At 40.2% G+C, this 19,431-nt stretch overlaps 1 protein-coding gene across 1 annotated transcript in view; it reads right to left on the bottom strand.

Annotated features, from left to right (window-relative positions):
• Positions 1–257: 257 nt before the first annotated feature.
• Positions 258–19,431, bottom strand: part of srrm4 (serine/arginine repetitive matrix 4) — a 58,118-nt gene continuing 38,944 nt past the window's right edge. The window contains exons 2-13 of the mRNA XM_070834557.1: positions 17,855–17,989; positions 10,235–10,318; positions 10,019–10,099; positions 9,905–9,931; positions 9,594–9,644; positions 7,623–7,706; positions 6,557–6,722; positions 2,877–3,199; positions 2,483–2,677; positions 1,932–2,033; positions 1,649–1,804; positions 258–534 (exon numbers count right to left, since the gene is read on the bottom strand). Coding sequence (XP_070690658.1) covers positions 258–534; positions 1,649–1,804; positions 1,932–2,033; positions 2,483–2,677; positions 2,877–3,199; positions 6,557–6,722; positions 7,623–7,706; positions 9,594–9,644; positions 9,905–9,931; positions 10,019–10,099; positions 10,235–10,318; positions 17,855–17,989 — 1,681 coding nt within the window. The remainder of the gene's footprint in view (positions 535–1,648; positions 1,805–1,931; positions 2,034–2,482; positions 2,678–2,876; positions 3,200–6,556; positions 6,723–7,622; positions 7,707–9,593; positions 9,645–9,904; positions 9,932–10,018; positions 10,100–10,234; positions 10,319–17,854; positions 17,990–19,431) is intronic.

Below are 19,431 nucleotides of genomic sequence, written 5' to 3'. Positions count from 1 at the left end.
AGTGCTGATGCAAGAGGGTGCAGTACAAGAACAAAACAAACAAACAAAAAGACATTCAGTCTCCAATGTTCTCTGTGGGCAGAGTGAACAGGACTGCATCAGTGAAAGACATGGTCGGACCCCTGCTGGGACATGTCCACTCAAGCGTCAAAGTGGAGCACGGAGACGTACACAGTCGATTGCACCAACATCCTCCGTTCCTGCTCTCAACTGGATACACGACGGGCGCTTCGGTCCCTTAATGTTCTCTGAGAAACCTAACGCCTGGTTTTGTTGCGTTTGTTCAACGAACCGCGACTCCTGCTGCGACTGCGGGTCCCAAAGATTGAGTTCCAGGATGAACTGCGGCTGTAGCTCCTGTAGGAGGAGTAACTGTTGCTCCGGCTCCGGCTCCGGCTCCTGCTCCGGCTCATGCTGTGGATCGGGCTGCGACTGCGACTGCGGGTGAAGAGGCTGCTCCAGGACGACACGCTGGTGGACCGACTGCTGGAGGAAGGACTGGGTCGGAAGTAAGGGATGGGTCGCTTCCTGGCACTGTGGAGAGCCAAAGAAGTAAGAGTTTTAATATAATCAAATAGTGAGAACATTAAACCTGCAATCTGTACAGTTAACCCTGAAGCTGCACTAATATTTTTGTATGAACAATATCATCACCGTTGCTTTCAGCCATAGCAGGCAGCTGTTTTCAGCAAAAAAGCACCAGTAGATCCACATTACACTGTCTGCTCAGCACCAAATAGGCAATAAGTTGCGACTAGCTTGTGAACAAGTGGAGAATTTAGCAGCTAAAGAGCCAGATATTAATGTTGCATCTTAAAGGAGACATGGGCTTACATTCACCAGGTGGCCAGAAACATGACTCTGCTGAGAGAGCAATATATATTCATTCATTCTCCTTTTAACACTGTTTTGGTCTCCACCAACTCCTAAGCAAAAACATTGAGCTCTACAGTTGCTAAGTGATCCATTATGTTCCCTAACTTTATCTGTTTGCTGCAAATATAACTTAATTTAACCAGGAAAATGCCTATAGAAGATACAAATCTCTTTTACAGGAATGTCGTGGCAGACAGTTGAGGGTAGTGACAGTAAAACAATAAGTTGACAGACCCTAAAACACTATGTGGAACTGAGGGGAACTTCAGAATATAGTGATAATTCATTACTTGACCCCTTTCACATTACACAGTCATTTGGCCCATTATTGATATAGAATATTCAGCTTTAAAACGGTACAGATCAGTGGAGGATATCTACATAAAATTTTGTAATTTCTCGACAGCTGTCATGTGTTGTTTTGTGCATATTTCTGGGTGCTGCTGTCAAAGAGCAGTATGAAAAGAAATAAAAATAACTCATTGTGTCGCAGACAAGATCTGTTAAAAAGGGAATAACAGACTTGCTTGCTCTTTTTTTACATTTCAGATTGCCCGTCTTTGCTGTCTGCTTCTTTAGCACCTGTGGTGGCTTTAGAGCTGACGGTTGTTTCATCCTCTGGCTAAATGCCATTTCAAGGTACACAGCTCACACTCGATGGGGACTTGTCCAACTGAGGGGGCGAAGGGTGGGACCAGCAGTAAATCTTTCCCACTTTTAGGCATAAAAATGGAAATTGTTGCTACAAATAACCAGGCTGAGAAAGCTGTACCTTGTGATTCGGCGTGCTTCCAGATGGCTTGGTGAGTCTCTCCTCCTTTTCTTCATAGGAGAGTAGGATTTGCGTCTTCGTCTCTTCCTGCTAACTTTATGTGCATGCTTCACATCTGTCTCTCTGGAGCTAGGTGTTCTCTTTCTGTCTCGTAGTCTGGGGAGCAGGCATAAACTGAATGAAAATTGAATCACCAACGCTATAAATATATATTAGTTCTCATACAACACTAATGAGTTATTAGCATTAGTCATTAGCAGCTGAAACATTTCGTAAAGTTCACCTGTCAGCACTGTATCTGGAGTAGCTTCCCCTGGAGCTCAGGCTGGCTACGCTGCCTCGTCGCCTCAGATCGGCTGAATTACTTGGCGAGCGTGAGTATGAGCTGCCAACGAGAAAAATTACAGTTAACCCCTGGAATCGAACAAAGACGCCATTAAGATGCCATTAAATGTTGCGCAATGTTTATTGAAAATTGCTGACACTTAGACACAATGAAATGTGATCAGTGTGTGTTTCCATCAACTTCCTTTTGCAAACACATTGTAAATATGTGATAGCACCATGCATGTAGTCAAACATCTCTTCTGATTCACTATAACATTGCTTTTTCCCCACCTACGACAAGATTTGCGTATTTGCTAATGAATTAATTTGTCTCTTCTGATCCACATGTACCCTGTGGTGTTTTCATCTGCCGCTATAATAGTAGAAGCAACAAGATGATGATGATGAACTGGGGACATGACATTGTGGTTTATGATCAGTGCCTTATCACCAGGCGAATCACGTGCAAATTAAAATACATGTGACAACATAAAGTAGGTAACCCACCTACAAGATGACAACGATAGGCTTCGAGAGTAGCGTCCCGAGTATCTGGAACTCCCCGAAGATCTGCTCCTGCTCCTGCTGCTAGATGACCGGGTTTTCAGGTGCCTTCGAGACGACTTACTTGTCTTCTGTGAACAGCTGGAAGTCTTTGGAGATCTCACAACCTCTACCCGACACCCCAAGGTTATCTGCGCTCTGCAAAGAAAACACACAAGGCATTTCACTGCTTTGAGTGATAAAGCCGAAACTGTATCCTAGGTTGCTTTCAAGAAATGTGCTCCCTTATTCTCACTAATAAGACGAATATTTCAAAAGGGCAAACAGAGCATGGAAAAAAAAAAGATAAACAGCTCGCGATTTTCAGATGGATTATTTATTATGAACACTACATTACCTTTTGCCATTTCTGCTGAAAAGGGTTGCAGACAAGGCGTCCTCCCTGTAAGGTTTGCACAAGGAGGCGTAGCTGGTAACAGAGTTTCCTGAATCAGAGACATTGTCTCTTTCAGTGAACTGCAGCTTCTCTGGCGAGGCCATACGTTTAGAGTGGTTCCTCTTGTCTTCACTGACACTCGCCCGAGAAACACCAGTTTTGCTTGATGGTGGCGAAGATGTGTCATTCCCAGAATCGTAGTCGTGCGGAACTTCAGTCTGGCTCGATAAATGCTGAGACCTTTTTCTGTGTAAAAGCTCGCTTCCAGGTTTTGATGACAAAATCTGCAAACAGACAAATAGGCTGCAGCTTAAAACCAAGGGTGTGCTGATGAATGGAACCTGCTATCTGCTTTGTTGCACTGTGAATACTCTAGTACAAAGGCACCTATTCCCTTGAAAACACAGAGAAGAGATTTCTTTTTTTTTTGTCTTGAGACGGAAAACTTTGAAAGATAAAGACATCATGCAAATTTGAAGCATGCGAGTAACCTCAAAAGAAGGTCTGAACTCAACTTAAGTCAACGAAATCAACCAGAAACAAATTTAAATAAAATAATTCTAAACTAAAACAATTATATGAAAGGAACAACAAAAGAGCAGAGAGGAAAGAAAAACTATGTGTGAAAAGGGTCTACTGACTAACTCGAGTGAAGAGAAAAAGAGTAAACAATAGCCCCATCGAAAAGCCTCATTTAAAGAACATTGAACAAACATCACAAAATGGGTATTATGTAGAAATGAAAAGGATTGCAGACAAAGAGAGATCCCATCAGTCTAACTAAGAAAGCCCTCAGAATAGGACAGATGACTGTGCTCTTTTTCCTGTAAGAAGTAAATAATTAGCCTGCACCGACCTACAAGTAAATCCCTAAATCTGCGGATAGCATCGACTTACCAATCAAGATTTCCTCCTTAAGTAGGTAAGGTGTAAGAAAAAGGGAAGAGCGGGCAACATAAGTGCATCATTAGAGTTGTAAATTGCAAGAAAAAGACAATAACCCTCTCTTCAAACCCAGAGCCAGACTTATATTGGCATGTTCCTTTTTCTTTCCTTAATTGCTTGCATTGTTTTGGAGTTTTTCGGGAGCGAAAAGCCCCAGAATACTTAAAAAGTGTGCTTATATTAACTACTGCACGCCGATATTTGAAAGTTTCCCTACACATGGAAAAAGATACTGACTCTCCAAGGATTATAGTGGACTAATCTCGTAAAATTATGATCTCTCTTTACTCATCGATTACGAGTCACTCAGAGGTTTATCCAACCTGTCCTCCCGAAGGTTTCCCATTATCTAGTCTAAAGTCAACACAACAGACCAACCTTGAGGGAAATTTACCAATCGCATCTACGCACAATCTGTGTGCACTCAAGAGTAAAAGATTTCACTAACAGAGGGACACATTTTAAAGTGAGACATTCTTCAAAGTCACCTCGAGATATTTTGACAAAGCTGCCTTCAAATAAACATTTCATCGCTGCCTTGGTATTTTTCAAATGCTCCTTGTGAGCTTTCTTTTCCTTTTGTTGCCACAACCTTTCTTATGTTTCCACCACAAAAGAAATTCACAAAATCACAATTATATTAACAGAAAAGGTTGACATATTTTACAATCAACCACATTCATGTCAGTTTTTGACACTTTTGAGGGTTTTTCTGCCCAGTCATACCTACCTTTCCCTTTATGGATTGCTTTTTGGGAAAGAAATATTAAGCAAAGATCATTCCGCATTACTTTTAGAATTATGTGCTTTTATTAACAAAACCAATGAATAAATGCAAACACTAATATTGTGATACCATGAGGCTACTACTCAGTAAGAAACGGTAAAGTCCTACTGAAAGACTTTGGGATATTGAATGCCAGGCATGATTCAATATATGGATTAATTTATTGAATTTCAATTAAAACCCGGCGGTGTGTAATTAAAAACATTCGTCTGTGCAATTACCATAATTTAATGATTGCTGGAGAGAAATTAAATATATTTCATGCTCCATTAAGCATGAGACAACGAGTTTAAGGACATAACTGTATTTGAGTCTCTTTGGGAGACAAAAAAAAAAAAAAACAGGAAAAAAGAAAATCAACCTGTAATAAACAGCACAATTTTAGAAGTCTGTCACAGTTTAAAGATGCTTGTTTTCTCTTGGTTTCACTTCAACTCCAAATCAAGTCTGCGATCTGAAAACTGAAACTGCCTGCTGGAAGTATAACATAAAACAGATGCAATGACCGGAGGGGACTGAGAAGGGCTGAAGTGAAAAAGCTCTTGACAGTCTGCCACTGTGCAAGTATTTAGAGGTCACAGACAAAATGCAATATTAAAATAAAACTGTTTTTTTTTCTGTTTTACATATGAGTTTTATTAGGCCCTTCCATGAAAGCAAGTAAAATTAAGTCTATATAAGTAAATATATAGATTTTCTGACCTGCTTTTGTTTTTGGTCCAAAATGGCAAGAACATCCATAATCGTTCCAAGTGTTTATTCTTTATCGTAGTCTGCTGCTTCAGCCTAGTCTCCCTAATGTGCTGACAGTAAATGAACACAATGATGCCAGCGCTGGGTTCCCATACAGGAAGCAGCGTGACGTTTATGTAGCCAGGCAGAAACTAATGCTTAATGCCCCCCATCTCAAGTCAACTTAAAGCTCTGTGTACTAACTAAGCACAGTCTGTCGCACTTTTGACAATAAACAAGTGCTTCCTGCCTGCTGCTTGCAAATCATGGTTTGACAACCAAATATAGAATGGCAATAACATTGTTTTTATCAGTTCTGTTCTTTATAAACAAAACATTGCGCCACTTGCTGTGCAGCATAGTGGTTTTACAGTGTGTAATGTGCAGCAAGCCACAGATATTAACAGGCAACAGTAAACTACAGGCTTTGTTTGTCAGTTATAGATCTAATTGACGTACTTTAAGATGTAACCAGATGCGTTATTTTCCTAATCTTGACCATGATGCGAACACATAGTCTCTTGTAATAATTCGGAAAAAACATTGGTCCTATATTCTTTCATTAATCATCCCTTAAAAAACATGTTAATAACTCTTCAATAATTCCTTTAATAAAGGAATACAAATATATAGCGAGAAATAACTCTTTTAAATGAAGTATTTGTGCATTTGGTTTTAATTTCTCATTTGAATTTGACACTCTAATTCTCAACAAGAGGGAAAATGAGCTTGGGAGAAGGTGTAAGCTTTCCTGTGGTATCATTAGTCTTTTCTATCCAGTACTCAATGGTGTTAGTTTTAAAAACAGAAAAAGAGGAATGGACAAAATTACTGCAAATAAAGAATTCATAAAATGAGCTCAGAGTAAGGCCATGTACAGTGTGATTTTTGAAGTTTTCATCCCTTAGCGGACAGCTAACATGTATGTTTGTGAAAAATATTGTAATTCAGTTAGATATTAATGCAAAACATTTTTTTCTGTATTCACCAGGATGTGGAATTGGAATCTTAACAGTGAGCTAAAGAAAAAGAGAATAATTATCCAATCCCCACCGCCTCACTGTCGGCACTTCATTTTGACTGACAATAAGCTGTTTTACATGGCCATAACTGAGGAATCAAACCAGTGAACCAATGAACCAGTGGCTGCACCGTCAGAGTCCTAAAGTGTACTTACGGTGGCGGTTGAGAGGATGGAGCGATATTTTGGAGCCGTTTTACACACTGATTTGGTTGCAGGTCTCCACTTCATGTCCGTGTGGTCGAGCACTCCATTGGTTTCCTCTACTACTGCTGCCAGATCTCCAAATGTGTGATGTGCCACAGATTTCTGCAGATGGTGTCTGTGGGAAAAAGCTACATTTAGTTCAGGACATAAATTGTTATTTTTTTGTTACAGCCAATTATGCAACTCAGAAAATGGGGCAAAAAGTAACTCTTTTTCACACTGTTTTATTTTGGCCATTTAAAAAAATGAATGATAGCCTGTTGTGTAATTAAATTAAAGGGAAGTTTAGCTAATGAGGACTGAGTTTCAGCTGTATAAAATATTGGAAAAATGCAGTTTGAAGCTAAACATTCCCTGATTTTTTATTAGTTATTTTCTCTGTTTAGCATCTCAAGAAAACTAGTAAACTGCAATGAGTAAGCAATACAATAAAAAGTTAAGCAACAAAGAGCTCCAGACAGATTTAAAAACAGTAATTTCAGAATATTTTTTATATTATTTCAGTTTGACATTTGGACCTCAATTTGAGTTCAAACTGAGGTGAATTTTGCTTGTTCGCGTGTCAAAGTTCACTACCTGAGCAGTTCATGCGGATGCCATTCTGACTCTTAATGCACTATTCTGCATTCAGTGGCAATCAATAATGATTCAAAGGTTAATTATCACCAGTGGAAGTATCCACTTATTCCACTAGCTACTACAGATCATCATGCTGTCAACCCCGTTCAGTAGAATCTATACAACCTGTGGAAAACAACATCTTTCATATTATCACACGTCCAAGATTTGTCATTATAATTGAGTGCATCGATCTGTGGAGTGAATTTGGGGCCATTTCCTGTGAAGCTGTGATAAGGGCTGGTCGTGCCTTGAGACCAGGAAGTCACCTCTGTCTTATCAGTCATCGCTGTGGTGTGACCAGGAACTCAGCAGACACCTCGGGCTGATAAGATAAACTGACGGAGTATTGGGGGTGAGGGGGTGAGGAGGGAAGGAGAGAGAGATGAGTTCCTACCTGTCCTCTGTGGAAGACTGGCAGGAAGAACTGTCCGACTCTGACCTCCGATAGTGCCGCCTCCGTTGTGAGTGAGTCCGTGAACTGAAGGAGGTGATGGGGAGAGCGGGAGAGAGAAGACACAGGCAGATAAGGAGCTAAGAGCACTATCAATAATCATCTGATACAATCCACTTTTTATTTCTTATAATCAGTTAATCGTTTATGTCATTTACCAAACCCAAATTCCAGCCTCTCCAATGTAAGGATTTCCTGTCTCTATCTGTTCTACACCACTGTAAACTGATTGCATTTGTACCTAATGCTCTGTGTAGCTTGCACATATTGTCCACATACCTTTTAGTTTTGTGTGAGGTCGGTGTATTAAGCTCTGGGTATGGCAGAATCCAAAATGCCGGTAATAATCCCTCATTGTTCATTGTGTATGCACAGCTGTAGAAAGTACAGGTCAAAGCTGAACCAGGAAGCTAGTCTGTAAACTGTTTACACTGGACAACTTGACCAACAATTTCACGTTGTGAAATTTAATTTCACGTTTTCTCTTCCAAATAAGTTTGTCTGAGCTGCTGTGCCCTGGTGTTATGGGGTTTAAGGTGCAGACCATCAACTACAATGTCCCAGGTTTAGGTTGGGGGTCTCTGCTGCGTGTCTTCCTCCAGCTTGGTATCTCTGTGTTTCCTGTAACCTATGGAATAAAGTCTGACTTACTACTTTTGTTCCTTTTCCCCACTAGAATTCTTTTTTAGTAATGGCACGGCTCTCCCAGACCTCAGCAATTAACCTTCGAATGAATTCAAATAGGTCTGGAGTTGTGTCCCCATTTGGAGAAATAATTGTTCAATCAGGGCGTAGTAGGAGGGATCAAGAGTTGGGACAACACCTTCCTACATAGCGACCGAGCAACATAGGAATACCCATGAAAAAATGTTTCAGAGAAAAGGCGGCAAATGTGGAAGAGCTCGGGAGAGCTGCACAGGCAGTTCTAGGATGACTTACAGAAAGACATATTTCTTTGATTATGATGAAACATGAAGTTAGGTTGAATGAATAAAGTGAAGCGAATGGCAAGTCAGTCATTCTGGGGAATAGGTTTGATTCTAGGAAACTAGGAAATGCACTTGTACCCAATATGTAATAAACTGGGCATCAACCAAGTAATCTATTACTTTGGATAGTGGATCTATTACTATGGTTACAATGAATGGATAGATTAGCCAAAAATGTGTATGATCATCAGCTGCAGTCCTTTAGAGCACTTATGTAAATGTTCTGCATTGCTGAATGTTTGGATATTCTGTCAAAGCAAAATCAGATCAAGCCTGTACAACTTCAAAGGTGTGTTATTCAAATAGTTTTTTGAGTGTTGCATCTCTACCTCACTCTGTTAAAGGCCCTGAAAATATATTTCCTCAATCAGGATCTTACTGTGAGCGACGGGGGGTCCGGATGTATATGAGCCGCGTTGGAAAAATAGGAGAGCGCGCCAAAGACGGTGAGAGTATAAAGGAACAGCAAAGGCTTGACGAGAACAAAAGAGGCGAGAGGAGAGAGTTGCAGTGAGTTGGGAGGCTTCTGTTGAAGCAAGCAGCAACTGAACCTGGCTCTACAAACAACAGCCTGCTCATCCAAAGTCGAATTATAAAATGTTGCAAGATCACAGCATGAAATTGGTTTCTCTTACCCTCTTTCACCCCCTTTTTTCTCTTTGTGGCTCAAGCTTTCAATCTGTTCTCCTCTTCTACGAACGCTTTTTCACGCTTTGCTCAGAAAAATAAAAGCAGCACATTTCTGTATTCACCCATAGTGCCCCTACATGAGAGCATTTTTGGAGGATCCTCTCTCTTTCTTCTTCAGCAATAGGTGTTCTGAAAAGGGTGGATGGGCTTACCATGGCGGAAGAAAAGGAGGTGGAGGGAAGGGTCAAAAAAGTTGTGTAGGATTTGGAGAGTACAAGATTGTGATGCAACTGACCTTTTCTTGTGCTTGCGCTCATCCTTCCTCTTGTGTTTTAAACTTGAAGAGCTGTTGGGATAACAGAGAATAGAAACATGAGTGTGGAGTATTAGGATTGACAAAGCGTGCGCAGACACCCTGCTTTCTTACTGACAAATACTGTAAGGAGCATTGGCTCTTAAGTTGGGAATCTGGCAGAGAACAGCCACTAAATGTATCCAAGTGTTTGCCTTTAAAGATGTTCTTAATATTTAACCCAATAGAAATGACACACATATAATCATACAAATGCTAAAATTATGCAAATAATGCAATCATCATATACATACCTGTGTTTTGACTTTTTGGATGTATACCTGGAATAAGGAAAAAAGATGATTTCAGTAACCTAAAAATAAATGTCATGCCATTTTACCAGTATTGTCATAGTAAACAAGAACCACCTATGCCGCTTGCTTTTCTTGGAGCTCTTCTTCTTCTTCTTTTTCTTCTTCCTCAGTGGCGACAGGCTGTAGGAAGGAGACCTAAAGCAGCAGAGCAAATAAACATGAAGCCTTCCCCCCCTGCACAACTCTCAATTTGTCTATTTCAGAAAGCTTGACAAAAGGTGTCCAGTAATGCACCTTGCTGCAGAGTCATCTCATTTTGAGGGGACTGACCTTTTCCTTTTCCTCTTCCGCTCGGACTTTCTCTTCTTCTTCTTCCCTTTGGGCCGTGGGGAGAGTTCCTCATCAAAGGAGGGGCTGCAAGCAGAGACACAGCAGAGGGAACACTTATTTCTGTATTCATTCCAGTGATGGGAAATGAAATGTGAAATCTTGGCTGCAAGAATTCAGCAAGGTGAGAAACACATGGTTGAGGTGCGAGTTACATCTTCTGAATCCTAATATCGGAACTTTTGGAGTTTGATTTACATGCTGAACCTGCTGAGTAGATTCACCCAAATAAAGCCCAGTCTTCTTTCCTCTAGTATCATCTAGTCATTCAGATGGTTCTTTAGCTTCCTGCTTCCACTCCAATGAAATAAATGGAAATGGAATTTTACAGCCCAGAATCCAGAATTACGACCACCTCACAATGTACGTCTGATGCCAACAAGCTGTACCAACATGGGACGTTGTGCGCCCTTTTCATAATGAAGTGGAGAATGAGGGAGAAAAAGGCAGCTGAGCGGTGGATCCGTATGTGTTCAAATGCCATCACAGACCAGCAGTTGATGCTTGTCTTTTTGTTCTTTTTGTGAGAATTGTGTAGAAAATAAGTGTAAATGTAGAAAGTGTTGAAAATGCATTGGCATTCGGCATGATAAAAAAAGAAGTAGAAGTGAGCCCTGTTGTGTCAGTCTTGAATTGAGCCCAATTAACTAAAATCTATCCCCCTCCACCTCTGTATTATAGTGGAGGTAGAAATCTTAGAGTCAGAAACATCAAAATCAGCATGGCTAGACACCACTAAAGGTAAGTTAGAAAATGTGTTTTTATTCTTTCATATTTTTGGTAAACTGTCCCTTTAAACATGGGTTATGAATAACTCAACTACTACGCGACCATGTGAAATGATCACGCCAGTGGGCAGCTTGGGCTGCATTCACAGCAACATTAACACATGATTCCATTGTGTGAAAATTTCACCTACTTTATTTCATGTGATATCACACAAGTGTTGCTTACACTTTTCTCTGTGCATTTCATGCCAAGTGCAAAACTCCTTTAAAGTCTTTATTTCCTAAAATCTTTGCTGACAAATAACCCTAACAGAATGGATTGGGTAAAATAATCCTCATGACTCATCATTGGCATCACATAACTGCACATAAATGCATCCTGATTGATCCTGACACACATAGGCAAGATTATCCGTGAGCCAAATGTCCCGTATGAGATGATCCCATCACAACAGGATGATGAAATCCTATCCAGACTGCTATAAAGCACAAAACTGATCACATGCCAGTGAGTTTCACTGAAGTCAAGACTGATGACAACATGGCCTCAGTCAGAGGGGGAGATGGATCCGTGATACATCCCATCCACTGCCAGAGCACAAAGCTGACTTCACAGTAGTTATCATCAGTGCGTCCTATCCTGCCTGTGAATCTTTGTTATGCGCGCCTCTCGGCATATTGGATTGTCCCTCGTTCTTTCTCCCTTTCTTCGCATTTTTTTTCAAATTTTACAAACTCACTTTACAGTAATAAACATATACTCAGCTCTCACTTTATACAATGAACCTTCAGCAGCAACATTTGTGAATAGCACATTTCATAAATGTGTGATTTGATTGTTTTAGCAGAACTGAATAGACATTTTTCATTTTTATTCATTGGCAATTTGGTATTTTTAGCACTAATACTGGACCTCCATGTTAGACTAACTACGTGTTGGTTACAGTCAACCTTAATGAATTAAATTAGTAACCAACTCAGAGATATCCTTGTCTATTTATGTAAACACGCCAACAGCTACTGTAAACAGTTGAGCTCTAGAGTCCCGATTTTAAGACTGATCACATCAACTTGCTGTAGCTTATGAGAGAAGAAGTGATATGGTCGTAAATTGTGATTTTAAGTATTTTCTAGCAGACCAAAATTACTAATTTCTGTCATCAATCAGATGTATCTGACATCTAATATGTAGACACAAATATATCTATTGTATTAAAGCTACTGTTAATGGATAGGGCATGAACACAAACACAGATGGCTTTACACTTAGATGCTCGTAGCTAACAGTGACAAAACCTGACTATTAGTTCTCAGATATCCCTCTGGACACACACATTTCCACGTACACCGACACACATGCTCATGCTACCCTGACCTATTCTTCCATTCATTCATCTCTCGAAGTGTGAAGCCGTCATTGTAAAGAAAAGAAACTTGTCAGATTCCATCTGTTGACCAGCTTGATTACTGTCCAGAGGTCCACTGCATTTGCTGTCTGAAAATGACTGATGTGCAAGGGAGATGAAGGCTCTCTGAAGAGCAACAAGCTCACTGAATGAGCCTCTCAAGTACAGAGTGAGTGAAATTCACAGAAAGCACAGAGGAGGGTGTGAGCGAACATGTAGGGTGATAGAGAGTAAAGGAGGGATGTGCAAAAAGATGATTTTGACTGCAGCTCACTCTGTCAGCCTCACCTTAGCTTTGATTGTGAGGACTGAAATATGCTTTGTTGGGAAAACTCAAAGGATGTCTGGTGTAGGTTAAATCAGAATGGATGTGAATTTCATGTAGGAGTCTTCACATGGTTAATGGTAGAGTAATAAACAAGGCAGAGGGAGGAGCTGAATGCATGGAGCCATAATGCACTTAGTTATGCCTATTTACTCACATACAGACAGAAAAGTACATGATTGCATGCAGACACACTGAACTGCTTCATTAATTAACAAATGGAGCTGATGATATGAATGATGTATCTGTTCACTCCATGGTTTATCACTACAATCAAAGCACATATTCTTAGACTCTATCAAGGGAGAATCAACAAGGCTGTGCAGCTCCCCAACCCATTTCCCCAAGTACCTGGCACATCAAATCTATGCAAAACCCTTTGGGAAGAACAGCAAAAACATCCCTTTTACTGGCAGCTTTCTTTTGAGCAGATTACTTCAATTCTTAATGTGTTAAAGGGCAGTTTTTATTCATTCAGTCTGAGGTAAAAACACTATTCGATTACTAGAATTAACTATGAAACTACTTTGTTTAGCGCCTTTCTAGTCATTTTGACTACTCAAAGCACTTTTGCATGACATCCTCATTCACCCATCATTCATACAGGAGGACTCTAAGTTGGAGGAAATTATTCTGTCACACACATTCACACACTGAAGCTATGCTTCAGGAGCAGGGGGTTCAGTGTCTTTCCCATGGACACTTCGACATGCTGACTTTGAGGAGCCGGGGATCAAACCGTCGACCTTTCAATTGATGGACGACCGACTCTGCCTCTGAGCCAGAGCCACCCAAACCTTTCACGTGCTCCTGGTTCTTCAATGTTATAAATTGCATTTGCATTGCATTTTTTATATTATTGTAAATTTAGTGTCTTTGTGTTTCTGACTGTTGGTCGGACTAATCAAGCAACATGGAGATATGCAGCAAGTGTTTAGACTAAAAGATTGATTATACAAATAATTAACAGATCAAATAATAGCTGTGATGATTTCATCCATAGTTGTCTCTTTTTTTTTTTTTTTATCATGGCTCTGGCACAGAGACCCGGCAGGATCCCATTCACTGAGAATTACACCTTGAAATAACGTGATCACTGCCCACCGTGATTCAAAGACACGGGGAAAATGAGAGGGCTTCGTGTTTGTTTGGATTCCCTCATGAAACAGACATGCTGAGTCGTTTTCCTATTTCAAACCAAATGGAGGAAAACCTGATTGCTGAGATTTACGGCTTTCCAATTCTCTACAATATAACTTTAACCAGTTACCGGGAAAACGATGCATGCAAACTAAGTTACATGCTCGACACAATCACAGACGAAAGCTTCAGGCTCGTGAGACGCACGAGTGCACCTGCTACTCTGAATTTGGATGTGCGCAAACAAAAAAGCACTTTGAAATGTTCTCATTTAAAAATAAATTTTCTCCATATAATGACAAAAACGGAGAAATCAGCAGTTCCCCATGAGATTAAATATTAAGCCAAAAATCTGGAACAACACAGAAACAAAACCAACTGGAATTGACTACTACAGATTTTATACTTTAATTAGTTTTACTGTGAATAAAACATTAAAGATAAACTACATATTTGAAAAACTTGATCAATATCCAGATAATATTTCCATAGCACAGAACTGGGCTTAATTTAGCTCTCTCAAATGTTTATCCTGCACAGTTTAAAGCACTTTCATGCTGACTCAAGGGGAATCGTTTGCTGTTTAAACTTAAAATTCAAACAAATGTACCTTCATGTTACACAAACAGCAGGTCATGCTAACAGGTGAACGTGATCAGAAGTGATCCAGACAGTGACAAACCGCACTCCTTCTTGATATATGCGACCACAGAGCTCTGGAGACTACGTGCCTGCTTCACTGGATGCAAAAGACTGTCTTGCTATAATAAATGGCCCTGCTTGGTGTAGTCGGCAGTTTGGGAGCATTAGGAACTGAAATGCATTAAGGATGATTAGACAGACCGAGCCCAAGTACCCCCTCCTGGTAATGAGAACGCTTTGTCACTCATTAACACCTCTACCATTCTGGCCTTGTAGAAAGAGAGCACAAGGCAAGCATTTGCATTTTTTCTTGCCAGCAGAAACAGTTTCTTTTGATGAGGTGGAGCGAATGAAGGGGAGAATGAGAGAGCAGTCAATTGCCAGCTACACTGGGAATGGTGATTGCGTGAAACAATGGTGTATGAAAAAAGGGATTTGAGGACATCTGATGAGAATTTGCTGAATGCAGCTTATTTTCCTGAAGAGCATGTTTCTTATTTTTCCCTGCAGCAATCATACATGAACACCATACATATACAGTATATTGAACGCATACATGTAACTACATCCCGGGTATGTCATTATATGAAAAATACATCACTCACTTGGTGTAAGGCTCTGTATTGATTTTAGTGCAGTCGTGATCAGGTGGATTTGTAATGTTTCGTGTGGGGGTTCATGCAGGGTTTTTTGGTAATTATATGTTTTCAGCTGATTTAGTTTAATGGAAGTAGTTCATTTTCTACCACTACACTGCTTGGCCTGCTGCCACAAGGACCCGCCAGTACAAAGCGGATGGATGGTTCATTTCCGCGGCTCTTTTTCGAGTGAACCAGGTTTGGTAACAAGCATTTTCTAAAACTCACTGACTGTGGCTAATATACTTTTTTAGGCGGCAGCAGCTTGCGGTTTCATGTCATAATTAACATGGGTAGCTCGCTGGATTGGGCTGCTGCCGGCCAATTAGTAAGATAACATCCCAAAGAACAAACGTCTTTCTCAACAGAGGAGACTTTTCTCAGGCACCAACTTGCGGTGCTTTGTAATTGAGACAATGAAACTGGGAAAGCTCATTAGCCACTTTTTGCAAAGTAGAAATGAATAAACACAAACACAACATTTTCCCTGTATTTCTTCTATTATTTATCATTTTTGATCCATTAATGTTTTGCTTATAGCCAATGAACCTCAGTGTGATGCATCTGTGTAGCTGCAGAAGCTCGATCACGACTGGATTTTTTAGCTACTGTTCAGTCTCCTCAGTCTCTGCTAACAGCTGACCTTTTGCTCAAAGTTGATAAAAAGTTGCAAGTGACAGTTCTCCTTCGTTGAAATTAGTTTCCAGAAAAATAGAGAATTTTCCAATGTGTAGTCTAACTGAATTTCTTTTAGAATTCATTTTAATGTACTATGTTGCATGTGGTAAAAAATTTCAAAATCACTTTGTGACCCTCTGTCTGTGACAATGTGTGTTACTTACTTATTAATTATTACTTACTATTAATCACATACAAGGCTTTTTATGGGCTAGCACTGGAGTAAATACTCAACCTCAACCCTAAGATGCCCACCAATTTCAGTCATTTAATGATGATGATGAAGCTCTTGCTGTTTTGGTTCTTTGGCTTAGGAACAGCCCTCCACTTAGCATCAGGTCTGCTGACACTGTCTTTGTTTTATTCTCCTTATTCTGGACAGCATCTCTTTGCCTGAAAGGAGCTGAATAAAGTGATCATAATTATTGCTATTGCTATTTTTATGATATTCAAAGAGTATCCACCCAGATGGTGGCTTGAGGTCAGCATTTTAGGCTGCGCTCAAACTAACAATAGTTATGCAACAAAAATGCAGAAACACCCAGTTCAACTACTGCAACAACACACAGCAGCACCATCCAGCAACGCAATGTTGGGACACATTTCCTGGTAGCTTCCTGGTGGGTACTTGTTGTGGCATGAAGGACATAAGTCTGCTGTTTAAATGGAGTTGTGAGAAAAATAATTGTTACAGTGGAAACACTGTGTGGTGTTTCAGCATCTGATTAGCCTTAAAACTCATGTGTTACTCAAACTGGACTACCTTGATGGTACTTCTTTACTTCTGGATCTTCTCTCACTAGTAACTTTATCTGCTTAAATCACACTGATGCAGCTCTGTGCAATTTGTGTTTTTTTGGTGCACTGCACAAGACTAGTTTGCTCATTAATATAAACCAAAGCTGTAACACAGCAAAGATACGATCTCCCACAGCCTACTAATAAATATGCGTTTATGAAACATAATATTAAGTGTTGCGGAAAACAAGCAGAAATGAAATTAAGTTCTGTAACTTAATTGCTAAAGAGAGATTATGGTATGGTCCTGATGTCCTGCCTTGGGAATATAACTGGTCGGGCTGGTAAAAGTGTGCTGTGTCCACTTAACTGGAGACATCTTGTTATACCTCAGTTTCAAACGACAACAGTGAAGTCTTATGCTGTAAAAAACAACTCTTAGTTTTAAGGATTAAAAAAAAAAAATCCACTGTAAATCTTTCCCACTCTGCTTTTTTCTATTGCACGCACAAACCAGAAAAATGATTATCAGAAGTCTTCATGCCTGTGTGTTCTCCATGCTTGATGTCAAATTCAAAAACAAAGAGAGGCAACCGCTGGGTGAAGTTCACCCAAAGAGAAGTAATTCGTGTTTATGATCCTCTCTAACACCTCTGATACAGCTTCAGTCGTGTTTTACATATCACAGGCTCCTTCCCTGCTGTGTAACTGCAAAGGCTTTGAAGGTGTCAGATTAATTAAGAGGTTTCTCAAAAAAAAAAAAAAAAAATGCCTGAATTGATTCTTCCCACCTCAGAATAAGAAGCCTGAAAATTATTCTCGGTGTGTGAAGGAGACTTTTGGTTCAAGGTGTTGGTGAAAAGAGGGGATCTGAATGACACAGTGTGGAATTCCTCACAACATGTTTGTATTTCTCCACTTGGCCCGACCTGATAAGACTGTTTACATTCCCTTCACTAGAATATAGAGATTAGTTCTGTTTTCTCACTGAGAATGAAGCCCTGAAGGAGTTTTGGTGTACTGTTAGAAGACTTTATCACCACCACTTAAACCCACAAAAAACACCCCCCCCAAAACAAATTAAAAACTCAAACTGTTCATCATCAGAAGTGTTTCTCTATGATCAACAATCCTGCAACTTGAAAAGACACTGATTTCTCGCCTTTCTCATCTCTTCACCGGCACTCATTATTTGACATCAGAGATTCTTTTCAAAGGATTTCAAGTGCTTCTGCTCGACATTGGCACAAGCATAAAAACTAGTTCACCTCCTGGCCCTGCGATGTCTGTGGCGTTTGCGTCCTTTTCCCTTGATGTAGCCATTTCTCTCAGCGGTGTCCACCCTCGTGTCTGCCGCTTTCCTCTCAACAGTCTTGAGCGGCTGGCAGGTTGTTGTCTCCAAGCTGTGATAGAAGCAAAAGAAAAGAAGAAAATTATTATTTCATTTTTTTTCGCTCTTGTGCCATCTCGTGCGAACTTTCCAAAGTGATTTTTCTAGTTGTCCACACAGTTAACGCTTCCATCATAGAACAGTGATGAGGATTTAGCATGCTTGGTTAGCGTTATTCCCACTGGTCTACTGGGTATGTGTTTTATTCCCCTCCATTTCTCCCTGCCAGCCATTCTCCGGGAAAATTGGAGGTCAGCCATTTACCATTCAAATCGAGGTGTCAATTGAAATGTAGTTATTTACATGCTTCAGTTGCCCTGACATTTTGGGAAATGGTGAATTCTATCTCGTGCTGGGCAGATTCAGCCACGAGAGATGCATGGTCACAAGAATACTTGAAGTTCTCCTTGATTTTTTTTTCCTATTTCTGATAAACCAGAGTTCATACATTTTTAGTTAGCAACACATATTAACAAGAGCATGAAGACAAAACCAAGAAAAACCACAAGCCACATACTCAGCCTCACGTTTAAACATATTCACTGCTGGCTTCCAAACAATGCCGATATAAGTCAGGTGTTTACTAATTCAACCGCTTCCACCTGAACCTCCCAAAATCTTCATCTATAGTCAGATACGGCTGCAGAACGAATGACTAAATAAACTGAATGATTAGATGTGAGCACACAGTTCTAGCCCTGCTTATTATCCTCTGTTTTAGTCATGGGAGATTTGAGCGTAATTACACATTCTCCTCTTCTTCGAGTGGCTCCCGTCTGATTGTAATGAGAAGATAATCAGAGCCAGAGATTAGGCCGTCAACGCCGTCTCCTCCTCCTCCTCCTCTTCCCCCAGCGACGAGCAGGCAGGAGCCGTTGCTTTCCATCTTCCTCACCTTCATTTTCCTCTGCTTCTCTGCATAAGAGGGAGTGCCCCCGGCAGAGCACTAATAATGTAAAATGGCAGACAGGGTGCTCCAACATGACCGAGTGTTTGAAAGGTGATAGGGGAGATAAAGACAACCACCGGAAGGATGATTAGTCTGATCAAGGGGGCTGATGGGAAAGGAACCTTAAAATATCCCTGTGAAGTGGCTCCTAGTGTTGAAAATTAGATTGTTTAAGTTGAATTCTGAAAAACCATCTTGGCAGATCATGAATCTTACTTTGTTGTTGATTTTCTTTTATGTTGCAGTATAAAATATCAGTGATCAACCAGTAGGAGCTCTGAGTTAAGATATGAATAAAATCCTCTATCAAAGCCAAGTCAAGGTTCTGCAAAGTAATAAAATCCAATACTGCTAGAAAGAAGTCACTTTTATTTTGTTATTATGTCCTTATTTTTTTTTTTTATTACCTTTTAAATACTTTACCTGCTAAATGATTTGCAACCTTGCTCACAACAGTTTCATACAACCCTGGCAGACAGCTATTTCTGTTATTTAGCCTGCCTTAA

Source organism: Pempheris klunzingeri, chromosome 7, assembly GCF_042242105.1.
Source record: "Pempheris klunzingeri isolate RE-2024b chromosome 7, fPemKlu1.hap1, whole genome shotgun sequence".
NCBI lineage: Eukaryota > Metazoa > Chordata > Actinopteri > Acropomatiformes > Pempheridae > Pempheris > Pempheris klunzingeri.
The sequence above is the reverse complement of the archived record's forward strand: the minus strand, read 5'-3'. Positions and strand labels throughout refer to the sequence as shown.